The 17890-nt window shown below is 39.0% G+C and overlaps 1 protein-coding gene across 4 annotated transcripts in view; it reads left to right on the plus strand.

Annotated features, from left to right (window-relative positions):
* The window catches only part of Ric3 (RIC3 acetylcholine receptor chaperone), a 41455-nt gene that overhangs the window by 19057 nt on the left and 4508 nt on the right, over window positions 1-17890 (plus strand). Inside the window, exons 4-7 of one of the 4 annotated variants that reach the window (XR_016538082.1) lie at window positions 3380-3473; window positions 7770-7918; window positions 12251-13110; window positions 15566-15621. Coding sequence is in view for 3 of the 4 variants with exons in the window: in XM_090348238.1 (XP_090204364.1) it covers window positions 3380-3473; window positions 7770-7918; window positions 12251-12690 (683 nt within the window). In the remaining variant the exon portion in view is untranslated. Of the gene's footprint in view, window positions 1-3379; window positions 3474-7769; window positions 7919-12250; window positions 14265-15565; window positions 15622-17890 lie in introns of those variants that run through there. The other 3 variants (XM_090348238.1, XM_090348237.1, XM_090348239.1) reach the window with 3 other exon arrangements.

Consider the following 17890-nt stretch of genomic DNA (forward strand, 5'->3'; position numbering starts at 1 on the left):
CATTTACAGACTCATCCTTCAGTATTCATGGAGGATTGGTTTCAAACTTCTTGTGTGCTACTAGCATATAACCTATGCACGTCTACCTATAAACTAATCTCTTACTTATAATGCCTAATGCAACATAAGTGTTGTTGTGTAGTGTATTGTCTAGGGAATAATGATGCGAAAAACTTTTGGGAATTTTTTTTTTCTCAAGTATTTTCTATCCATGATTGGTTTAGTCCACTAACGTAGAACCTGCAGGTATGAAGGGCTGTCTGTGCTTGGACATAAAATACCTTTTCCCCTTCCTCATGTTCAGTCTGGGAAGGGGCAGGCCTGGTCCCGTTGACTGTAGATTTAACGAAGAGTTCCTGCTTTTCCTTTTGTTTCCTTTTTGTTTTTTCTTTTCCCAGACTGGTGGGGTTTCAAGTATTACCCTATGCTTTATATAAATTGCAGACCTGGACTTCCCACCACTGCCATTCTATCTAGCTATGGCCCTCATAGATTGCATAACTCCAGTGTCTAATATCCAGATTGACCAGAAATTCCATAAATACTGTGACCTCCATCCTAGTTACACATGGAAAACAGAAAGCAATCTTACTCAGCTCTTGCTTTCTCTCCTCTTGTATTGCGTTAGTTCCACAGTCACAGAGAAAGCCACAGCTTCTCTTTTGATGCTTTGAAGTCTACCACTGTGCCTTCCTCATTAGCTCTGCCTTCTATAGTAACTGTCAGCTTCGCTCCTGACCAGATAAGGAACTCTGAGCTTTCACTTACAGGACAGCATCTCACCCCTGCTCTCCATTCTGTCCTGTTCACTGCTTCAGTCTCTAGCTCTGGTTACCAGCAGTATAGAACTGTTGCAGGCCTATATGCTGCAGTTAGCTTGCCCCAGTGTGCCTGTACTACTCTTAATTCTTTGTTTTGTTGGAAAACACAATTTTCCCTTTAAACTGAGTTCAAGGTCATGTGCCAGTGGAAAATAATGTTTAAGTTGTAGACATCTCACTAGGATGTAGTAGGCCTCTCTTGTCTGGTGGTCCTGCCAGGAAGGTCTTGGTTACCACCTCCCATACAATGTTCTCTCCTGAGAACGATCAGTGCATGTACCAAGACATGGCCAACACTTTGGATTCTTGAAATATGATAAAGTTTCTATGTATGCATGTATATGTGTGTGTATTTTTAAAAGAATATCCATATCCTTGTTCTACTTAAAATATATTTGAGGCAGAAGTAAATCAAATGAATTCTAAGAGTAGCTTTCTTTGTAATATTTATAGAAAAAAAACATATACACAATTTTCTGTGCTCTGAGAAAATAAAATGTATATAGCATAGCCTTTCTAAGAATTGATAGAAAGCATGATAGGAAAAATAATCTGTGAAATGTTTCTACCTAGAAAAGAATTATCAAAAGCATTATGGAAAGGAGGGCCTGTCAAATTGCTTGAGTAAGACATAGATAAACATGATCACTTAAGCTTGAGAGAACATTCATACATAGCAGTTATAGAAAAGAAGTCTTAATGAGTAGGTAAAGGGGAGATTACTTCTTTATCCTATGGAAAATTAAGCTTATCAAAGGTTTTTTTGGTGGTTTTGTTTTTTGTCAGTTGTGGGACTTGAACTCTGGACCTGGGCGTTGTTCCTGAGCTCTTCAGCTTAAGACTACCACCCTACCCCTTGAACCACAGTGCCACTTTTGGTTTTCTGGTGGTAATTGGAGATAAGAGTCTCTCAGACTTTAGTGCCTGGGCTGGCTTTGAACCTGGATCCTTAGATCTCAGCCTCCTGAGTAGCTAGGATAACAGGGATGAGCCACTGTGACCCCCCCCCCCTTTTTTTAAAAGACAGCAACAAAGTGAAGTGAGACTGAGCTAAACAGCTTTATAGATTTACTTCTATGTTTTCTGTGGAATCAGTCACATAGTATATCTTTTTTGGAAATCTTAAATAGTCAAGAAATTTCTGAAGAAAAACTATGGTATTCTTAAATGAGTTATGGTAAGTGCTTTGGTAAAGTCATTTTTAAAAAAATATAAAAGGAAAACAAAAGCAGTCTCTTGTTAGACAGAAGCATGACTCAAGTGACAGAGTCATCGTGGGGCTCTGAATTCAGATACTGGTACTGGCAAAAAAAAGTATTTTTAAAGAATGTCCACATCCATATACTTGATCCATAATATATTTAAAGCAGAAGTAAATCAAATGAATTACTAACAGTGATAATTGGGTTTGTTCCCCTTTATTATAAAGCATTCAGAAAATAAAAATAGCCTAAGCATCATGTAGCATAGTCCTCAAGACATTTTACAGATATTAACTGCACACAAGAGAGTTCATTATAGAAGCATTAAAAGGTGGTTGAAATACTATATATAATAATGACCTTCTCAGTATATTTGGATAAATGCACACTCAGATATGAAATAAAAATCTGGATCACTTACATAGTGGGTAGCATTTTATTTTCCTATTAAAGTTCATTTTGTTTAAATTGAATAAACTGTTTTTCTACTTATACTGGTAAGCATAATGTTAGTGTGAGTAGATATGTCTAATTTTTATTGATCCTAGTTGAAAAAACTGCATCTGGAGACAGGATTATACCCTACTATGACTTGTTCTTTATTCTAAATAACTAGGGTAGAAAACTTTGGTCATAGAGATCTTAGCACTAACTCAAGACTTCCTCTGTAGAAGAAGTGTAATGTTTAAAGTATTAACTTCCAGATGTCTTCAGACCTTAGATGCAAGTAAAATAGTGCTAATTTCAGGGCTTCAAGGACCTTTCTGAAGTGCCTTTTAGGTTTGATACTAAACCCTCAAGCCTGATGGGATCAGAAACAGTGTGGTTTATCTTTTCTTTGGAGTGACAGTACAGAGGAATGTGTTTCATTCTTGGGTATTTTCTACAGCTTTTTTTTTTTTTTGGCCAGTTCTGGGGCTTGAACTCAGGGCCTGAGCACTGTCCTTGGGCTTTCTCAAGACTCGAGCTCTACTAGTTGAGCCACAGCACTATTTCCAGCTTTTTCTATATATGTGGTACTGAGGAATCAAACCTAGGTCTTTGTGCATGCTAGGCAAGCACTCTCCCACTAGCCCAAACTCCCAGCCTGAGGGTTTGTTTGTTTTTTTTTTAACATTGTATTTCTATGTATAAGAGCAAGTGACCTATTCATCACTTACTAAACATGTGTCCTGTTAATAATGGTACCTAGATCTCTGTATTTTTCCCCCCATGATTGAATCACCTAGAGAAACTCTCAGTCTTTCCCTTTTAGCCTCAGAACTAGCCTGTGTTATCATAGTCAATCATGTTTCATGGAAGGGATTAGAGAGTTGTATATGATGGTGCTAAATAAGATTGATACTTACTTTTCAGCCAATTTTGAGCTTGTCCAACTACAAGAAAAACTGAAGGAAACAGAGGAAGCCATGGAAAAATTAATCAACAGAGTGGGACCTAATGGTGAGAGGTAGGTTTCTCCAACAGAACTCAGATGATTCCTATCTAGAGAATCAATTAAAATTTTTAGCTTTCTCAAAATAGGGCTGGGAATGTGGCTCTAGAGGTAGAGTAGTTGGGCGCCAGTGCATACCTATAATCCCAGCTACTCAGGAGTCTGTGATCTGAGGTTTGTGGTTCAGGGCCAGCCTGGGCAGCAAAGTCTGTGAAAACTCTTATTTCCAGTGAACCACCAAAAAACTGAAGGTGGAGCTGAGGCTCAAAGTTTTAGTGCAATAGTTTTAAAAGAGCTCAGGGACTGTGCCTAGGCCCTGACTTGAAGCTGCACAAGTGACCAAAAAAAACCCCAAAAAACAAAAAACTTAACATTAGTAGAATACTTTGATTTTATGTAATTTTCAACCTATTATATATTCTTTCTTAATATTTCCCTTATCATACTATCAAGAAATCCATTTTCAAGAGTTTGGTGTGGCTACCAGTAGTGGTACATGATTGTATCCTAGCATGTGGGAAGCAGAGGCAGGAAGATTGTGAGTTCAAAGCCAGCCTGACCTACATAGTATGGCCCTGTGGTAATCATACAAACTTCAGCATGGTATGAATTATTGTGAGACTAAATAATTTATTTCAATAAATCTGTAAGTTGATGCACTTTAGTTTTTTTTTTTTTTTTTTTTTTTTTGCCAGTCCTGGGCTTGAGCTCAGGGCCTGAGCACTATTCCTTGGACTTTCTCAAGGCTAGAGCTCTACCACTTGAGCCTCAGCACCACTTCCGGCTTTTTTTCTATGTATGTGGTACCAAGGAATCGAACCCGGGTCTTCATGCATGCTAGGCAAGCACTTTAACCACTAGGCCAAACTCCCAGCCCAAGTTCACTTTTTTTTTTTTTTTTTTTTTTGCCAGTACTGGGCTTGAGCTCAGGGCCTGAGCACCGTCCTTGGACTTTCTCAAGGCTAGAGCTCTACCACTTGAGCCTCAGCACCACTTCTGGCTTTTTTGTATGTATGTGGTACCAAGGAATTGAACCTGGGTCTTTGTGCATGCTAGGCAAGCACTCTACCACTAGGCCAAACTCCCAGCCCTAGTTTTAAGTAAGAATATCTTCATGGCTCAGAGTGAAAGAAGTCTCAGCGTGAAGGGTGATCCACAGTATAGATAAATTAGGAACTGGGAGAAAAAGACCATTGGATTTAGGGATGACAATTTATGTAAGTTTTGGTAAACCTGATTTCAAGGAAGTAAAAGAAAACAGATGGTAAGAACATGGGAACCAGTGAGACTAATACATAATTGCAGTATGAGCACAGTGCTCATACAGTTGTGAATGTATCGTTACTACTCTCCAAGAATTCTAAAACAATAAGGAATCCACAAAAACATTCATTGCAGCAAATTTAGAAGCTGTCATAAAGTGGTCCATGGTTAATTGCCTGATATATCTAATAGAAAACATTGAGTATATGTTTTCAGGGTTCAAAGGATTCTTGAAATTTTTTTCTGTTCCTACTTCTCAAAGCCTAGCCATCTTTTTCTAGTTAAGGGGTCTGGTTTTCCATGAGTTTTAGGAAGCAGAATCAAGGCTCAGTTTTCATTCTAAATGATCTGTACAGTCCAGAGAAATAGCCAGGGAAGCCTGTGTGCCAGAAGTTTGTGGTGAGCTGGCAGGCCCTTCTAGTGTGCCACAGATTTCTCTCATAAAGTGAGTAGTTTGTGGCTTTTTGATACTCAGAGCCTCATGTTTGCAAGAAAACATTTGATCACCCCCAGGCCCATTTTTACCTTAGTTATCAAGGTAGGGTTTCACTGGGCCATGATCCTCCTGCTTGTGCTTCTCTGTGTCACTCAGGATGAGCCTTGCCCCTGCACCCAGCCATTGTGCTTCGCTTTTAGTTGAGAATAACAAGTGTGCATCTCCATGCTCAGCCCTCATAGAATAATAGCATGCTATGAACTTTCTGTGCCATGACTGGCCTCAAATGACAGTTCCTTCATACTAAATCCACTAGCACAACGATGTTCATTGCAGCACTATTTACCATAGCAAAGATATGGAAGCAGCCCAGATGTCCCTCAGTTGATGAGTGGATCAACAAGATGTGGTATTTGTACACAATGGAATTCTATGCTGCTGTTAGAACGGCATCGCTCCATTTGTAAAGAAATGGAAAGACTTAGAAAAATCATATTAAGTGAAGTAAGCCAGACTCAAAGGAACATAGGCTCAATGGTTTCCCTCATTCGTCATAATCAGTAGAAACCTTGGGCTTTCCTAGCAGAGGTTTACAATAGGGCAAAACCTAGATACATAAGGCCATATAGTATGACACTAAATGAAAGGACCTCCAGGATATAGAAACAAAAGCCATAAAATGAGTGATTGTTGTCCTTAATGTACTATGTTATCTCTCATTTCTTTTGTTGTCCCTTGGTTATCTCATTGTTACATTATCTTACCTTGTTATCTGGTATATTGTATTTATGTTTTAAATAAGATAGGGAAAGGGGGGAAATAAGATGAGGAAAGGGGGTGGGGGAGGGAAATGGGGACAAAACATGAGAAAAGGTAGCGATGTTTGTGAAGTAATGCACCTTCTTCTATCTGGCAAATATAACCCTTCTATTAATACAATAAAAATATAGTAAAAAAAAGAAAAAAAGGCAATTCCTTGATCTCTCTCTTCCAGGTAGCTAGGATTCTAGGCTTGGGCCACAGCTCCTGGCTTGGGTTGGTTTAATAGTTAAAGAGTTATATGGATCACAGGCACAGTTGTGAGTAATGAATTGTGTATGATGGGAAGGGTAAAGCTGTAAGAGGCCCTGTAAGTCTCAAATGCTAGCTGCAGATGAAATGAATGAACTTAGCTTCAAAACCATTTAGCGGGGAGCAAGTGGAGTTCATGGTGTTTTTTTCCTCCCACTGAGATCAGTGAAAACTTAAGACCTGACTTTCCTCAGTTACCATCTTAATGTTGAGAGGGAAAACATTTTTATTCCACTCTACAAGTCAGTTTGGCTAAAATTGGTTAGTCTGGCCATGAAAAACCCAGGGCTGGCCAGAGAGGGGTATCTATTCCTCTCCATAAGAGGGCATCTTCACAAGGCTAGTACAGATTGCATCACTTCCCCCCATGAATGTTGTTAATTTGGAATGATTTCGGTTTTAAAGAGACTCAGCCTCTGTTACATCCTACCATTAGATTAAAAACTGCTGTCAAATCAGATAAGGGTGTGTGTATGTGTGCCTATAACAGGGCTTGAACTCAAAGACTAACACTGTCCCTTGGGATTTTTATTCAGTGTTAGCACTCTATCACTTGAGCTACACTTTTACTTCCAGCTATCTTGCTGGTTAATTGGTGACAAGAGTCTCGTAGATCTGTCTGCCTGGGCTGGCTTCAAACCAAGAACCTCAGATCTTAGCCTTCTGAGTAACTAGCATTACAAGCATGAGCCTGAGCCACCAGTGTCTAGCTCAGGTACTTCATTTGCTAGGCAAAGCCAGCTTTTTCCAAATGATTGAATTCTTTCCTCCCAAAGAAACTAGTTATGCTATTATCCTTGAACTCCTTGTTATTTTTCCAGAACTACAGAGCTAAGATTCAAACCAGGTCTTCTTAATTAGAAGTAGATTACTGGGCTAGGATATGATTCATTTGTAGAGTGCTGGACTAACATGTTCTAGGTTCCCCTAACACACACACACTGCTTTTAGAAGTTTGAGTTATAATGCCAATCATTAGCTAGCCCTATACCAGTTTCTCTCTGGTTAGGATGATTGAATTTTCAGATTCATCAAGATCTAGAATTCTAGGATATATCTCTGTACCAAAAATAAAGTCTGGTGATTCCAGTAGTATATTTTCCCCTTGTTGCTAATAGTCTAGAATATTTTCTTCAATGACCTTATTTCAGAGAAAAAGAAATAAAAGGAATAATGGTACTGAAAGGAATAATGGTGAAATTAACAGTGAGATTGCCAAATTAAAAAATTGGGTTGCTAAAGTATCATGAAAGAACACTGACCTCAAAAGCTGATGCATAAGGGGTTTTGTCCCAGTGTTGATAGCAACTTATTGTGGGACCTTGACAATCACTTACCTGTTCTGGTCATTGTTTTCCCACTTACAAAATCAAAATACTAAACTAACCTCTCCAGTCTCCAGCTATGCTGGTCCAGGGTCAATTCCTAGTATAATTATCTGTTGTGTTTAGACTTGCTGCTCTAGGATCCCAACAGATCATAGTGATGTTTCTGTCCATTGCCTAGGAGTATTTCCCACTCTGTTGTCTTGTATTTCTAAGCAGAACACAGACTGTGACTTCTGACCAAGAGAAACAGTTGCTGCATCAGCTCCGTGAAATTACTAGGGTCATGAAAGAAGGAAAGTTCATTGACAAATCTACTCCAGAGAGGGAAGCAGAGGAAGCCCCATACATGGAGGACTGGGAAGGTAAACAGTAAACAATGTCTTCTCATTTCTCCATTACCTGTCAGCCCCTAAAAGAGAGCTTGAAGTCAGTTTTATGGTGAAGTATTTTATATATATATATACATATATATATATGCATACACATATACACATTAGGTGTATTGTAATTTTTTATGAATTTTAAGGGTATAGTTCAATGATTTTGACAAATGTATACAGTTGTGTAATCACATCATAGTCTTGGTATAAAAATTTTGTATTACCTTGTAAAATCTTTTCCTTCCCTGACAGCTGCTAAACTGCTTTGTCTCTATAATTTTTTTCTGTGTAGGAATGGATCATATTGCATTTGTTCTTTGGTTTCTGACTTCTTGGACTTAGCATAATGATTTTGAGACTCACATTGTTGAGGTTTCATAGTTCTCTTTTGACTGCTGAGTAGTGGTATACGGATATACTGTTGTTTGCTTATCTATTCATTAGTGAGGAACACTTAGGTTGTTTCTTTTTTTTCCATATATTTTTATTGTGATTAATAGAAGGGTTACATAATATTTGCCAGATAGATGGTGCATTAATTCCCATACATTGATACCCTTTCAACATGTCTTGGTCCCCATTTCCCTCCTCCCACCCCCACCCCTCTTGTTTTCCCCCGTTCCCTATCCAATTTCAAATAACCAAATACAAATACATCCAATATATCAGGTAACAAAGTGAGATACTGTAACAATATGAGATAACCAAGGGACAGCAAAAGAGATGAGAGATAACATAGTACCCTACACTTAGGTTGTTTCTAACTTTGAATTTTTTTCCCCAGTCCTCAGGCTTGAACTCAGGGCCTGAGCACCGTCTTTGGACACTTTTTGCCCAAGGCTAGCACTCTGACACTTGAGTCACAGCACCATTTCCAGCTTTTTCTGTGTATGTGGTTCTGGGGGGTTGAACCCAGGGCTTTGTGCATGCTAGGCGAGCACATTATCAACTAGGCCATGCTCCTGGCCCTAACTTTGAATTTTTGAATCAGGTTCTCAGGCTGTCCTGGTGCTGGAGCTGGACCTGTAACTAGATTCCACTCGGGTGGACCTGTTGATTGAGTCCTCAGTAGATTTGGAGCCTGTATCTGTGAGGCTAGCCTGAAGCTTAGAGCCACACTGGCTGACCTCAGACTAAAATCAGCTTCATGAATAAGTCTGCAGAGACTAGCCAGGTATTAGAATGGGTCTGATATCTAGTCCCACTGGGATAGGCCTGAAGCCTATAGTTTGGCACAAGGGCAGTCCTGAGGTCTGTAGTAGTAGGCCAAAAAGCTAGGTCCATAAAGTTTATCCTAGAGTCTGATGCTGTAGTGGACAACCCAGCCCTAGGCTAACTAAGCTAGGCCTATACCATAGTTGTGTTGAACTGGAGAGGCAGAAAACCCAGCCAAGATTGGAGGGTGAGTGAAGTTATAAGGACTAGTCTGGCTTGGAACCTGTCAAGAGGTGTCAATTTAGTGCCTGATTCCAGAGGTACTGTATTGGTTCTGGAGAAGACCTGAAGCTTGTGGCTAGGTTGAGGTCCACAGGTCTGTCCTATGGCCAGTGCTGGAGTGAGCCTAAAACTTAGGGCTATAGAAGCCATCCTGATGTTCAGGAGGGACTGAATCCTGGGGCTGTCAAGCTAGATCTGGAGCCCAAATCCATTTGCTTTCCCTCTTAAGTTAAAACAGATAGTTAAGGAATTCCAAAGTGATCTTAATTCTCAGTATAGGGTGATGGCAAGAACATGCCAGCAAATGAATTTGCCTTAAGCATTTAGTGACTGAGACCTAACTAGCAAGCCAGCTTCCCCAGCTTCTGCTTTTGACCAACGAGATTGTTAAGGCCTTAGGTAGCTGCCTTCAGTCATTTTTTCATTCTCTTTCTATATATAACTGAATACTGTACTATCCCAGACAGTTAGGTGGGACTAGAACGTACAGCATTAAAGTCACCAGTATTCAGTCATTTTAATAGCTGTGCAGAGACTGCTCTCTACCTTCACTCTGGTAGAGAATAGCTCCAAGCTTTAGTGGGGCTGAGTTTTTACAGGCAAACACTACAGGCAGGTGGTCATCACTGCATGATGTCACCATATAATGGCATAAATTAATCACCACAAGGACAAAGCCACATGCAGGTGGTTGAGCAGGGTAAGCATTTTCACAAAAACTAAAACAGAATTTGGTAGCTAAGCTTGACAGGTTATTACAAATATCACAGGCTGGGTAGCTGATAGAGGTTTATTTAGCTCATGATTCTGGAAGTCCAAGAACATGATGTTAGTATCTGCTTGGCATCTGGCCAGCCTCTTATGGTCATGACATAATGGAGGATATCACATTGGCAAGGCAGAGCAAGCTTGCTGACTTGAATCTCTCTTCCTTTTATAAAACCACTAATGTATTGTGTGTGGGGGCGACCTATTCTCATACTTTTACCTCCAAATACCATCAACATATGACTTTAGGAATTGAGTTTCAGTGTGAGTTGTGGAAGAGAAAAACACCCCAGCCATAGTAGTGGTTAAGTTACATCAATCTTGGGAACAAAAAGTACACTAGCAAGGTTTTTTTTTTTAGTACTGTCATTGTTGGCAAGAGTGTGATAAGATGGACAATTCTTAAATAACTAGTAGGGTTGAAATTTTATACCACTCTTCTGGAAAGTAATTTGATAGATACTAAATAGGCTTTTAAAATGTCTATTCTCTTTAGAATAGTTTTCATATTTATTAAAGTCTGTCTTAAAGAATTAGAGAAGTAAATCTGGGTTTATATTTGGAGCTCTTTGATACTTACAGTAGGGAAAAGTTGGAAAGAATCTGCCTGAATGTCTTACAGGATGGTGAATCATGTCAGTATATAGCTGTATAATGAGCTAGTCTCCAATGCCTTAAAGACTTAGAGCTCATGGTATGATGCTAGGTGGTAAAAAAGGTAAAATTTCATATGCAATATGAATTTCCTTAAAAATTTGGAAAAAGAAAAATGTTTATATATGGGCCAGGAGCATGGCCTTATGGTAAAGTGCTTGCCTAGCATGCATGAAGCCCTGAGTTTAATTCCTTGGTACCATATACACAGAAAAAGCCAAAAGTGGTGCTGTGGCTCAAGTGGTAGGGCTCTAGCCATGAGAAAGCCAAGGACCAGTGCCCAGGCCCTGAATTCAAGCCCCAGGACAGGAAAAATAAAAAAGAAAAAGGAAATACATTTATATATGGCTGGAAAAAAAAACCCCACAGGTAAATATATCACATTTGTATCAGTGGTGAGATTTTTGTATGATTTCTGTTTTCTTTTTTTAAGTCTGTATTTTTTGAAGCTTCTGTAGTGTATATGACTTTTATAATCAGAAAAAATGGTAAATGTTATAAAAATGTTTCTATATATTTTACACTGTACCTTAAAAACAAGTCGTTATTTTTCACCATTGATAGACAGAGTGCAGTATGTTAAAGTGTTGAATTTTCTGATTATCATAATGTGCACATGGCTTTTGAATTTCCAAGCTTTCCACATTGTGTGGTGAGCATGGCCACTGCTGCCAGCAGTGAGTTCCACACAACCCATCTGCTGCTCAAGCCCAGCTTGGCTGACACAGATTTATTTCATTCTCTTCCTTCATTTGGCAGCATTTCTCCTTTGCTCATTATCATAGCTAGGATTCAGTACCAGTGTTACTCATTTTGTTTACCACTTCGTTGTTTTCTTTTGTTCCATTTTGTGAAGATGAAGAAGCCAACTATGGGATTCTGTCTTGTCAAAATGCAGTGCTTGTCCTTTGGGATCTTGGACATGTCTTACTAAAATGCCTCTTTTTCTGACATATTCAATCTATTTCAATTGTTTTGAGGAATAGAAAGCTTCGTAGTATATTTTTCAAAAGGCTTAGCATTCCTTCTTCCCTCAGCCTTCCACAGAAGATTTGGAAATGGTTCCAATTAGAAATCATAAACATTCGCCTTAAGCTAAGCTCTATCCATCTGGTTTTTGGTGCATTTTTAAAGCTGAAGGCTCATGTTATTTGTTTAATCTTCATCAGCACTGCAGAAGCATATGAGGTGAGACTTAACTCTGCCCCGAGCACCCTGCTCTTAAGAAGGGATTTTCTTCTGCATTGGTTTGTATTTCAAAGAGCACTGAGACAGTCAGCTAGATTGCTAGGAATTTTTTCAAGTGAAACTTTAAAACTATTAGAATTGCCTTAAAGATTTCTTGAATGGATTTATTAGTATGGGATGGCTGTTGCCCGAAAATTCTCTTTGAGCCTAATGCTTTTCTTCTGAAGAGACATTCTTCATAAGACTCTGTGCTACTTTTCTTTCTAGGTTACCCTGAAGAGACTTATCCAATTTATGACCTTTCAGACTGCATCAAGCATAGGCAAGAAACAATCCTAGTGGATTACCCTGATCCAAAAGAGCCTACTGCTGAAGAAATAGCTGAAAGAATGGGAGCGATGGAAGAGGAGGAATCAGACCATTTGAGCTGGGAACATCTGCCCACTGACTCCAGAGTCCAGGAAGATAATTCTGTTGCCTTCCATGACCTAGAGCCAGAAACATGTTCCTGCTGTTTTCAGGAAGAGGAAGATCCTGCTGTCTTGGCAGAAAATGCTGGATTCAGTACAGATAGCTACCGTGAGAAAGAGGAAATTACCAAAGACTGGCCTCGAGACTTTAGAGATGAAGGGCAAGGGCTGGGCATCAGTGCACAAGCACACACAGGTGGCTTGTTGAGGAAGCGTAACCCACAGGGTTTAGAGTGAAAACAGCCAGTTGGGTGAAATATCCATTACTGTAGACTCAAGGTGATCTTCCTGTCTGATTTTGTTCTTGGCCCTGTGCCCTCTACATCCTTCTCTGAGTTTGAATGTTATCACTGTCAAGCCACTACCATGGTATCTTTCCTGCTACTCACACACCTGTCACCTTGTAAATCATAGGCATTAGTGTGTACATAAGGCATCATTCTTCCTTTTTCTGACTTCCCCCATAACAGATTTGTATCCATTGAGTAATTACATTTGATATCATACTTACAGATGGCACCACTTGGGCAAAGGTCTGAGTCTTCCTGCTAAGCGTTTGCCTGTGAATGCACATCAGTTAACAGATGATGACGATTTATGTTTGCAAGAGTGAAGATTTCAGGCTCTACAATGCCTTATTATTTAGGCCATGAGCAGGTTAGTGGTCCTCTGGGAAGATGAGAACGTTTTTGTATTGGGGGATGGTGGGCCTAGGGCCGGACAAGACTGCTCCCAAGCTAAAGCCTCTTTCAGAGAAGATCTCTTCAGGAACATTGATGCTATCTCAGATCCCTTTCTCTTCCTTCACAGTAGAATACTCTCACTGACTTAGGTGTGATCCCACAAGCCTATTTGGGGACTGTTGTGTTCTTAGTATTGCCAGGATTTCTAGGACTTCCATGCTCAGAGTACTTCTGGACTTGAGTAGACAAGATTTGAAACTAAGGCTATGAGTAGCTTCGAAGTCCTTGCCTAGAAACAATTTCTGAAAGTTGTATCCTTTGAAAAGCATAACCATGTGAATTGAAAGATAAACAAGGAGTGAGCTTCTATACGGAAAGTACATTGTGTGAAGAACCAATTATAGAAATGTCTAGAAGGGACTTTGAATATTTGAAGCTTTGGAGAGAGTTAGAACAAGTAGGAAGTAAACTAGGATTTTGACCAAACTAAAAGCTATTGATATGTGTTTTCATGAGACAAGGCAGCACCTGTGGGTTTTGTTTAACATCAAGGGTGAGTGAATTTATACTATTACCTGTAAGACTTGTGAGTTTAAACATGGCATGTTCCCCAGGACATTCCCAGTCATGAAATGGGATAGACACAAAAATTAGGAAATTATATAAAGGTAGATACAGCCTTTTATAGTTCATTGTACCTGGCATGAATATGATGCCATGAACATAGTTAATGCCACTCATATTGGCGTACAAACCATCAGAAAGTAATCTGTTAGCTACAGTGGGCATTATTTGTTAGTAATTGAACTGTAGAGAAAAAAACATTGAGAATAGAATCTATAGAAAACATATTGTGTCGTGTATTTTTGTATAAAGCATCTGATGTACATTGTAAAGAATACAGTTTAAAATGTACTAAAGTCAACCTAGATATAATATACAATACTATGGGTTAAAAAAAGCATTCTTTAGTATTTCAGTAAGTTGTTTTCTTTGTGATTTCCTTTTATTCATCATAGAGGTTCATTTGAGGAAAGATGATTTTATCCTGGATCATTAGTTCAAATTTCTTTTTTTGCCCCAGAATGTAATTCTTGTATTACAGATAAATGCTTTGGTTTTCTTCTTGCTTATTCATTAATTCATTTAGTAGATACCTGTTCAGTGATACTATGAACAGAAGGCCCAATTCCTGTCTTTAAAAACCATCATTTAACGTGGAAACCTTGACAGGCTCAATATTGTGAATTCTATAGATGGGCAAAACTGAGTGTTATCTTCCCCTATAAACTCTAGCTGTAAAATTTTGGGTCAGCTCTTAGGACATATTAATCTTATTTTCTTTATCTGTGTGGTAAGGGTGGTAAAATACCAGGGTTGTAAGCATGAAATGAAGTTATCAGTAAATATGAAGTGGCATAATTTTTAGATTATGTATAGTTACCACCCTAGCGGTAGTTGTCTTTTTAAACTATATATTCTTTGAGATGTGGATCCAAAAGTACAGGACCACTAAGAAAACAATTTTTGCAAAGTAATTCCAACAAACTTCCAGAGGAATTAGATCTTGTGGGATGCCAATTCCAAGTGGGCAAGGAACAAAAAGGATCTTTTTGGCAGAAAGAATAGTGTTGGCAAAAGCAGTGGGTTGTGAGAGTATATGGATATTCAGACATGTTGATGGGGTTGGTATGTAAAATGCTGCATAAATAACTCTTCGAGTGGTTGAGGAAAACTGGCTTATGAAAACAATTCTGGTCAGAAGCACTAAGCCCTCATGTTGGCTCTTGCCTATCCTCTATCTTGGTTTGTAGGTATTAGGTTATATAACTATATTATATAACTACAGAGTTATATCAGAAGTTTTATTGTACTTTAATTCAGAGTTTATGCAGTCTTTTTGAATTGTTCAGAATTGTTATATCTTTTGGGGATGCATGTCTCCAAGATGACCTAAATCATGGAACTGGTTTTTGTTGTCTTCATTTCCTAGTACCAAGGGCAGAGAACTTGATGATAAATTACTTGACGCTAGGTCTGAAATTACGTCAGAATGATGGAGTACACAGTCACACCTCTGGAAAGATAGTTTGCTTAGGAAAGAAAGTTGGCTTAAGAAAAGCCAGCTACATCACCTGGGACAGTGGTTGGTAAATTGGGTGAGTGATCCAGCCAAGAGATCCCTTCACATGATCCCATCCCAAGAAAAGCACTTTGTTTGCCTCAGGAGTGGTATATTAACCACCTAGAAATAATAGCCTGTAACAATCACAGGATCTTTGGACCTTCTATGGTTCAAGTTATAAAGTAACTAAAGGCTCAAACTAGAACATTGTGGAAAAAGGAAGCCTTATCTACCAAGATAATAGGTTTACACCAGAACTATCCTGGACAATGACTAAACCAAGAAAAACCTCTTTTCTTTTTAGAATATCCTGCATATGATCTTTTCCACAGAGGCCACAGGAGATAGGCCATGGCTCAGGTAGGAAATGCCCTTGGTCACAATAAGTCTCAATCTGGGGGTGGGGGAGGATAAACGACATTTATTATTATACTCCTAAATCTACCTTTGATCTAGATGTACTTGTGGTCCAAAGGAGGGAAAAATTAGTGAACCAACTATTCAGTAATGTTGGGAAAAAAACATGAACAAATCTATGACTGCCTTGGTAATTTTTAACCTTTGTAAAATATACTGGCCTGTTTTCTTTATACAAAAATTGTACAAAGTATATATTATATACTTTGTACTTAGACAACTTCTTAGAAAATCAGTTTCCTTGCATGTTACTTGAGATTAGTATTTATCTCTCAGGCTATTAGGATTGAGATACTGTTTTTGAAGTGCCTCAAGTATGTTATGACGCTTTAGCAACAGAATCATCACTGTTTTCCAGTCCTGTGTTTCTGCACTGGTCATATCTGACAACTCTATCCTTGTGATCAGAAAAGGCCCAGAGTCATTTGGTCATGTGTATTTCTAGTTACACTATAGCTTCCTGTCTTCAGATCTGCCACAGGGTGGGGAAAAACATAAACAGACTGATCATGGCCAGGATTCAAATGGCTGGGTTTTCCTGTATCATTTCCCAGTTGGACCTTTGAGCCTTATGGCACTGTGCTGTTGCTGAGGATCAGGCCCATGAGGCATACTTGGCAACCACCAAACAATTCCTTCAGGTGACTTAGATGAGGACTACTTATTATCTCCTAACTTCCCTATCTCTCATGATCCATAAACTTGACCAGCACAGATAATGGACTGAAATGTTATATGCCACTAGTTTTAAACAAGCTACATAACCACTTGAAGCTGCTAAGAGTGGTGTTGCAAGGGTTTGGTAGCCCATGCCTGTAATCCTAGATTTGGGAAGATGAGACAAATTTTAGTGATGCTTCTCTTTTGGTGTGAATAAAAAAAAGACACAGTAACATTGAAATGGTTAAAATTTAATTTGTTGGTTATGTCTGTACTTAGACAAACACTAAATTCTACAACATACATAATAATGTCATATGGGAAAATACCAAGTTTTTCATTGCACATACCAATAAATAAATACATTTACTTCAGAATACCAAAAAGTTTATTCAAAAAGTCACTTAATAAAAGCACAGTTTTTGCAAGTTTGTCTAAAACTCCAGATAATTTTGAACAAAAATGTCTGACCACTCTAAAATAGGAAAAAAGACAATCTTGTGCAAATAGACATCCATATTCTAGGCATTGTGAAAACTGGCTAAATATGTTCCCAGCAAGACAGATGTTACCCTTCCTAACCAAGTCCCCTCTGTCACCATGGACCAAAGGGCCGGAATTAGCCTTTCCAAACCATTCTCAGTTGCTCTCTAGAAAACTCTAGACCTCAGCCTCATCTTCAGCTCTGCCTGGATAAGCAAAGGGAGAGACAAAAACAGACGAAGAGAGGGGTGTGATGTCTTTCTTAGGAAAGAAAGAAGGCACAGTGATGAGCTAGAAAAGGTAGTGATGGAAGCAAAGATTATCCTTCATGCACCCCAAATCTTATAGCAAGCTTTGACAGTCTAGTATCTTCGTTTTGTAGCTAAGGAAACAGATACTGTGTTGTTTACTCAAAAAAAAAAAATCACATAGCTAAAACTAAAATAGTACTTTCTGAAAGACCTTTTTGCCTTTCCACTTAAGAGAATTTAAAAACCAAACCTGTCCTAATACTTGTTTTCTGCCCCTAACAAAAATGGAAACTGGAGGTATAGAAGGATTTGTGGCCCTAAACTCATCCCTTGGCCTGTTCCTGGGGTTGGAATAGTTCTATAGACAGGGCAATCACAAGCCCCAGTCACAGTGCTAGACAACACAAGAAAGCACTCATTCAGTTCTGGAAAAGTGTGCTCTGATGGCCACTTGGCACATGGGCAAGGAGTTACAGAGAAGGGCAGGCTAGGAAAGCCAGGACATCCATGTAGGAGATGAATTTGTGCTTGCATAGCAGAGCCAGGCATGGCTTTTCCCAGCATCCCCCCCTCTGAGCAAAGCTCAGAAATCACCCATTTATTAAATTTAGAACTGCCTCTAGTAAGTTTATGTAAAGTGGTAAATGTATTTCTAGAACAAAGGAAACTTTTCCTATGTAATCTTGTGGTATCGTACTTATCACTGAAGGAGGTACTCTTTAAGAGTCTTTTAGTCTGTCATTGACACATGCTCTGACTCCTAACACCTCTACTTGTCATGGGTCTGAATATTAACCTGCTTTCCCTGAACAAGTGTG

Source organism: Megascapheus bottae, chromosome 16 (assembly GCF_031878675.1).
Source record: "Megascapheus bottae isolate mThoBot1 chromosome 16, mThoBot2.hap1, whole genome shotgun sequence".
Classification (NCBI taxonomy): Eukaryota; Metazoa; Chordata; class Mammalia; order Rodentia; family Geomyidae; genus Megascapheus; species Megascapheus bottae.